The sequence below is a fragment of the Glossina fuscipes genome, unplaced genomic scaffold (genome assembly GCF_014805625.2).
Source record: "Glossina fuscipes isolate IAEA_lab_2018 unplaced genomic scaffold, Yale_Gfus_2 27, whole genome shotgun sequence".
NCBI classification, from domain to species: domain Eukaryota; kingdom Metazoa; phylum Arthropoda; class Insecta; order Diptera; family Glossinidae; genus Glossina; species Glossina fuscipes.
This window is the reverse complement of record NW_023998422.1, coordinates 955,766-964,053: the sequence shown is the minus strand read 5'-3', so window position 1 is coordinate 964,053 and position 8,288 is coordinate 955,766. Positions and strand designations below refer to the sequence as shown.

The 8,288-nt window shown below is 34.4% G+C and overlaps 1 protein-coding gene across 1 annotated transcript; it reads right to left on the bottom strand.

The window, feature by feature from the left end:
* Nucleotides 1–384: 384 nt before the first annotated feature.
* LOC119635971 (neuropeptide CCHamide-2 receptor) lies at nt 385–7,346 on the bottom strand. Its single transcript, XM_038031025.1, has 6 exons — nt 7,069–7,346; nt 6,783–7,002; nt 6,543–6,715; nt 5,255–5,448; nt 3,642–3,762; nt 385–1,357 (listed from the first exon to the last, which is right to left on the bottom strand). The coding sequence occupies exons 1-6, from the start codon at nt 7,296–7,298 to the stop codon at nt 1,054–1,056; spliced, it is 1,242 nt and encodes a 413-aa protein (XP_037886953.1). The 5' UTR covers nt 7,299–7,346; the 3' UTR covers nt 385–1,053.
* Between the last annotated feature and the right edge of the window lie 942 nt (nt 7,347–8,288).

The window sequence follows — 8,288 nt, the reverse complement described above, 5'->3', positions numbered from 1 at the left end:
AACAACGGGAATAGCTTTTAAATAACGCGTTCGACTAAAACTAGCTAAATATAAACACAAGAATACGCCTGTGTTTGCATATTCGCATGCGCTGGTTACGTTTAGCATTGTTCACTCGTACCTTTAGATGCCTTTGGTTTTTTTTTTTTTTTTTACACAACATTAAAATTATTTATAGGGATGTGTGCAAATAATGTGTACTCGTTTTAAAAGGTTAACGGTTATTAGAGTCTTATTGCATCCTCGTGTCGTCAGCGAGCGTTTTCGCTATGCATTACGCGTAGACGTAGGCGTACGTATGCGAATAGATATAGTGTTTGTGTATAGAAATATGAAAACATTGCTTGTTTTCCTTAAATATACTTATTAATCTAGTTACATATATTAATTTTCCGTAATTTTGTCTAGAGATTGCAAAGCTCGGGGTTTTTTTTTTTTTTCTTTTACCTAACTTTACTTAAATTGCATTCGGGCTTACCCTACCATGTATGTATAATTAACACAATAATATCAACGATATAGAACGAGCAACAGAATGTCCATATTATCCTCTGGTTAATCTAACACAATATGTTTACATTTAAACGACTGGGAGGATAGAGTTTTAAATGATTTAAAAATTGCTGATATAACAATTTCAGGCAAACGATATGATTTTAATTTTCTCTCAGCCAGACAGACAAGCCTGTTACTTTGAAACATAATTGCAATCAGATGATATTATTGGCAATTTCAAATGGGATGAGAAAGAGTAATGTTTTGAGGTTTGCTGAGTAAACTTGATTTAGCCATGCAGGCAACAGGCTAAGTAAACTCTTCAATGCGGTTATAATTCTCTAAAGCACTGTAAATTAAGCAGACATACTATTGCACTATTCATTACATGCTTGAGTGTTTATAAACCTAGTGTACATATGTACATCTTATTTAACATTCTGTTTGCATAGGTTGTCAGTCTATCGTTAATTCATATATATATGTGCGTTAGACTTTCGATTTGTCGTTCTCCTTTTACAAAATTTCATTGACCTACAAGGCCACAGATTGTGAGTCTCATCTCATTCTACTATTATGTGCTCCATTAGCATTATATTCTCCCTCTTCTTCGTGCCTTCCATTCGATACATTCAATTGTGTACTATTCGCATGCAAAGAGATACGCTTATGATAACTGCTGCTGGTGGTGGAGTGATGTCGTAGAGACGACATATTCATAACGCCAGTTGTTGTAGAGTGTTGTCTCGTATGTACCAATTGACGTTTGGTACAACGACAACACAGATACCGATTGAAATGAGCTCGAAAAGTTCCCGAAATCCAATATAAGGTCACCGGATTAATGCAGGAATTGAGAAAACTGTAATCAAAGGTAGAAGAAAAGAAAACAAAAATTTAATGCATAAATCATTGATTACAACCGAACTATAGGCAGTTTAATGAACGAGGTCACAGTAGAGTCTCGATTCGCTTTGCAAAAATCAGTAAATTGCTTGCATTTTAATAACTTAACAGGATGTGTAACCAGTGCTGACAGTCGCAACAATCAGCAATGCATCAATTTTTTTTGAACTAAAAATATAATGTTTATCGAAGGGTAGTTGCACGATCTTTACACAAAAACTATTTCATTTCATTTCATTTCATTTCATCTACTTGGTCTTCAAAGAGTAAGAAAATTTTTATTTTAAAGAGCTTTACGTTTTTAATGATTGTTTACTTAGCCGTTAAATGTGAGGAGAGGCGAAGAGAGGGCTTAGCTAGCAGCACTGCTTATGGTGGGTGAATTCTTCATTTTCGGCCACGGAAAACTCTCCGCTAGCGACATGTATTTGAAAAGTGTTGCGGGATGGCAAGCAAATGCTGACAGATAAGGGCCGTTAGGTCGCTATGTAGAATGATTTAGAAAATACAGTTCTTTCTGTGAAGAAAGCAAAAATTGAGTTAACCGTTATCAGGGTTAAATTGTTTTTAATAATTTTGTGTCCATTATGGGAGTTCCTCTAGAGAGTCCCCTGTATACACTTTAGTTATTTACTAAAAATTTAATCTTTCGCCAGATCAGTGATGTGATCAAACTATTTGACTTTTTCTCTTATGCTCATCGACTCGCTTAACTCAGTTTTTTACTTTCTGGTTGTTGTCTAGACTTTTTATATCCTTCTGTATCACTTGCGCCATCGTATGTACTAGGTTCTAATTAACGTCCAATTTTAAAAATGTAAAAACTAGTGGAAAATTGTATTCTGGTCTTTTCAATAAATCTGGAATATTTCGGGGGAATATGGTTGCATTTTAATATCGCTCCTGCGTAAAGCTTCTTACAAAAACAGGCTTTTATATCGATCTCCGGAAAAAAACAAAAAAACCAGAAGAACTAAATCTTTATGCTCTACGATATTGAGAGGGCGCGGCTGATTTTTTCTATTTTCAAAATAGAAGGCGTGTGGGCGTTATAGATGTGTTTTTGGAAAAGTTTAAGTTATTTCCAAATTTTTTTTGAAAATTTGTAAATAATAAATACCTTTATTTTTCGCTAACGGTACAATCGTCACCACAGACATTACACAGCTGCGCAGATAGACAAGTGGATAAACGAAGAGACGAACATACTCAGGAGTATTCCAAATTTTGAAACTGGACAAGAATTTATATACTTTATAGGGTTGTTGAAGCTTGGTTGTACGACGTATAAAGGCATTGAAAAAAAAAAATTCAAATTTTGATGCACTATAATATGACATAGACGTGGTCAATTTTTTGTATAGGCCGTACAACATCAGCCATAGAAAATGTGTTCAAGTTTGAATTAATGAGTAAAAAAACAATTTTTCATTCCTTTTGAAAAAGATGTTTCCAATTAACATGGTACTGTGGAGGTCCTCTTCGACGGATTTGGCCCATTTTCAACACCAAGCTGTAAGAACTTTAAATGTTTCTGTGGAACTTGAAGTTGATAGCTTGATTTTTGCGGCAAGGACAATTTCTAAAGCAGACGTTACATAGGCGGATGCCCACACAGGCAGGCAGACGGAACTGCTTAAATCGATTTAGAATTTGATGTATGTATGCCTTGCGGGGTCTCTGATGTTTCCTTGTGGACCTTGTAAACGTACTGACTGAAAATGAAAATACCCCCATTCTTCGGTGACGGGTATAATAAAAGCTTTATGCGGTAAGAAGATCACGTGTTCTTGCACGTAGAAGATGATGAATAATGAGTTTTTCAAAAAAAATTACTTTACGAAAGTCAGCCGCAATGTGAAGAAGAGCTTCTACTGGGCAATGATTATTCAAAAATCGGTAAGGAGTGAATGGCTCTTAAAGGACAACCGGTCCCATTAAATTAATATTTAGTTTAGAAATTTCTCTCATGTAAAGATATTTAGGAAAAGCAACTCTTTAGAGAAGTAGTTCCAGTTCTATTCCAGTACTAATTAATGACGCAAATAGGTAAAGAATACGTTTTTGACAAGTAATTAGTTAAGCTAACTAAATTTGGAGCATAGCTTTTGTCATCCTCGGCCTCATCGGACTTTTTTCGGCAAGCAATTGTTTGCATGAAAAAATGTTCATTAAATTGTTAACTTTGGATAATGTTCGCCGAACGTGGTAAAGCATTTTAAATGTTCTTTAATACTTACGATGTACAAAATCCTGTTATTCTGACAATATGCCAAAAGTCGTCAAAATCGTCCGTTGCCGTGGGATTAAAATAGAACCACAACTCGAATAAATGATAAGGAAAGAAACAAATGAAAAACACTATAACAAGATATACAATATAAAAGAGGTAAAGAGGTTTTTTATTAAAAAGTTAATAATAAAATAAATCTTTTATATAAAAAGTATACCTATGACCTGATGATTTACCAATAACACATGCCGTATGTATTAAGTTTGTGTGGACATATGTAACATCGAGAATGGGCTTAAACTAGACCCAATTTTCATCATACCGATCGGTTCAGAATTAGTTTGTCTGTCCGTCTGACTTTAGTCCATGTATTCTTCTGTTCATTCTACAGGTTGCAGTTTTTGAAATATTTTGTTGAAACTTGCTTGGTACAGTAACGTCCTCTCACCCAAGGACGAAAGCTATCGAAAATTTCGAAAAGTCATGGTATAAAAAATACTTTGCATATTTTAAAATTCCTCGGGATAAACCTCTAAGTAATAGTATTTTAGCACTCTATATTAGTGAGGAAAATTCGGACCGAATGTGACGATTTTTTGCAATCCCTTCAAAGGTAATCGGTCCTACGAAAATGGAATCTTTTTGTGGCAAGAATATCTAAATTTCAGTATTTCATGATGAACATTCGTTCAAAATACAAAATTGATAAGGATATCAATCTTAACGAATTTAGACCACGTAGGGCTATTTTTTGGATATCACCTTTCAGGACATAAAAAATCACTTTTATGCCTAATTGGTAACGTGTTTGTGATGAAAACTTGTTCACGATAGTAATTTTATTTAACAAATAAGTGGAACCAATTTGAACCGCATGGGTCTATTTGTTGGACCCCATTTCTTATAAGTTATTCTCATGAACATTAAGCACTTCAAAAAAAGTTTTAATCTTTACATTTTATGATCAGAATAGGTCTATAGTATTAACTTAGCAAAAAAATTGGCGATAGGGAATTTGTAGCACTTGGGTCCATTTATTGGACTCCAATATATATAAGAATTATCGTGAAGAGCAAGCTCTTATATGAAGGGATAATCTAATTTTTAGTTTTTTTATGACGAAATCTCTAAAGTAGTAAAAATTCTGGGAAGTAAGTTAAGCTTGCTAAATTGGGATCACGCCATGGGATGTTTTGGTCATGCTCCAATAGGCAGCCCTTCATGATAAGTAGCTATACTAGGCGAAATGGAGTAGGGTGTCAAATGGTCTATAATGTTCTGGCTTCTGTTTAAAATACATTGTGACCTTCTCAACTTACTCGAAATTTTTAAATCTTTAAAAAGAAATTTTTTTTTCTATAAATAAATTATTTTACCAAAGGTGTGTTAATAAATAATTAAGTTATTAAAATAGTCACTATTCCTCGCAGGTACAAGGCGAAATTTCGGATTCTAAATTCTAAAAATGATTTAAACACTCTAACAGTTAACTAACCGTTAACAAATATAAGTTGTGTCATCTAATAATCACGTCTACGTCTATCAAAGTCATTCAAATTCGCAGTCAATTAGTTAATCTTTCACTTGTTTACATCAGTATTGCGAACAATATTTACATACCTATAACAAACCAAATCACCATTCTTGCCAGATAGCGTCGAGAACGCATTTGTGAGCGAGATTGTGTGGTTAACGTTTCGCCGGGTAGTTCACGTGTGCTCATATGCAAACGTTTCGCCATCAGCAAATAAAGAGTACCAATGATAAGCAATGGCAGCAAATAATATATAATTGCTTTCGTCACAACCATAAATCTGAAAGTAAGGACAAGAGGAGAAAATCACAGTTTGTATTGCGCCGACAAGTGACTATTCAGCAGTAATTATGATTGTGTTATTGGTCGTCTTTAACCTATAAAATATGGTGCATTATTTTTGTGAACAAAAAGAGGGGGGAATAAATTCTCTTCGATTGCCGTTGTTGGGTAGATTTTAACTGACGGTCGCACTAAACTGTCCAAAAAGAAGATTGTTTGAGTTATTGGTCGTCTTTAACCTATAAAATGTGGTGAAGCAAGACTAAATTTGCCTCGATTGCTGTTGTGTGGTGGCATTACATTGTCAAAAAGGAAGATTGTTTGAATCTTATGAGTCGCTTAAGTGAAGGTTGACTTAAGAGTTATGGGCAAACAAGTCTTTGTTTTTGCTTTATAAATTCACTAAGCGCCATGCATGTATGATTTAACTTCGGTTGCTTTCCACTGATTTTGCCTCTAGTCTAAAATCAAGTTACTTTTTATAGATGAATCTTTGACAAAAATATTGCTATTTGAACGATCTCGGTGAGCTTATAAATGTTACTCTAAAAGATCCTTAACTGGGTGTTCAACTAAGTGACTGTTTGATGAACAAAAAAGAAGAACATATGATGATGTTCAGTGGATTGTGGAAGAAAATGGCGATCAATGGGATTATTCATTGGAAAAAGCGCTAACTGCTAATTAGACTGAAATCCAGCACAAGTCACCACCAAATCGAAATTCAACTTTCGAGTAGTGGTTCTCTGGTTAGCCGTCGACGCCGTGGGGCGGTCTAGCTTATTGAAATGATATTCATAGAGGTTATGTTTATGAGCTATGCAGTCAAGAAGCGATTGGCCATAATAACCTGGTGAAAGCATAATGAATCTATGTGTGAAGACGTCATGGTATTATTTAATCCCCTGTCAAAAAATTCGTGAAAACAACACCTTTTACGATCCCCGCCAATTCAACGGTGTTGTGTTTACAACGGATTTCTATAGCAATTTATTGTCAAGTATCTCTATTTAGAAGATAGTATAAGCGCTCATTAAGTTTAAAAAATCATAAAAAAAAAACGAAAAAACTTAAAAAAATTTTTGTTCTTACCTGGTGTAAATTTCTAGATTTTCACGTTCACTACCAAAAGGCGAACAAACGTATATGCTTAGGTTGGGTTGAATTTCGTAGACTTGCAAATCGCTTACTATTAGCGGCGGCGTAGCACACAGAATGCTCAATATCCAAATCATAACCGCTGTCATTACGGTCAATGGCTTAGTCTGTGAATTAGTGTAAGAAGGACTATCGATTAATCATCGGTTTTAGCGGTTGACTTGTACATAAAACCTGTAATTTACGCAGCGGATTGACTACAGCGCAATATCGTTCCCCGGACAAGGCGGTAAGAGTAAATACCGATACACCTATTGAAACATCTTTGAAAAATTCGGTAACCTGGCATAGGGTTCGTCCAAAGGACCATGTCTCGTATGTGTAGACGGTGGTAGCCAAAGGTACGCAAACAACAATTACCAAAAGATCGGCTATAGCCAATGATAAAATATAGCTAAATATAAAATTAATATAAATTACAAAGGCATCCATGATGCGATAATAGCGTCCGACTACTTACGTGTTCGGTACGTTTCGCATAGAACGATGTCTAAAGAATATTATAATAAGCGTACCATTACCGAGAACGCCCACTATTATAATCAATATAAATATTACAGCTATCACGTAGGTTTCGGAACGTTGCGAAGGTGGCGTATAAACCGAATCGCATTCCTCCTCATTTACGAAGTGAGCTTTATTACCTTCTAACTGTGTGCAATTCGTTTCCATTGAGATGTTATATATCATGCTCGATGAGGCGTTGGCCGGCAAGTTATTGATAAATTGCAAAAGGAACGTCAACGGAAACATTTTCAGTAAATGTTTCCGGTAAAAGTCACATAACTTTTACTTAGCACTAACTGCCGGTCTACCTATGCGTCCGTTTTACATCAACTTTATATTTATGTTTATGAAAAATTGCTGTTTCCGCTTTCTATGCAGTTTTCCCTTCTTTTTGGTTTTGATACGATATGCGGTTACTTTTCAATTCTCGTATTCTTATTACATTTTCTTTAAATTTTGTTTTGTTTAGTATAAATGCTTTCTACTTTGTGATATTTCCTTTCCATTTCCTTTGGATTGTTGCAATTTTTTGGAATAATTATTTTTCAATTTATATTAATTGAATTGCATAGCATTACTGTATGTAAGACAAAAGAGAGAACAAACTTTTTTGTTTAATTACCACAGCTTTACAGGAAGAAGAAAAGAATTGAAATGATGTCGATGGAAAATTTCAAAATGAAATTCAATTATATACTATAAAGTTCGTCTTGCGAAATGCTCAATCTGATGAAAATCTTTTGTATTATTTTCTTTAATTATTCTCATCATTAAACGTACTTACTACATAGATTATCTTACTTACAACCTACAACAGTACAGACAGAGCATACCACTAGCAAACTAATTAGTTTGATTATCATGAAATAAGTTCAAACTTTCTGTAGCTTAACAGTGGATTAACGGATGTTTTGTAACTATGTAACTATTTTTACTGAAAGTCGTCACTTTGACGAGTAAGCTTTGTGAATCGTCACAGTCGCCAAAAATAAAACAAGTAAGAACAATATAGTCGGGCAAGACCGACCATTAAATACTCTACACCACATTGTCTAACACAATTCTTATTTTTATTATAGAACACAAAAATTATATCTACTTTCTATGTAAAGGCATATTTTTCAAAAAGGTCCAAAAAAGCAATTTACTGCACTACATGTTTCTTGCTTACAT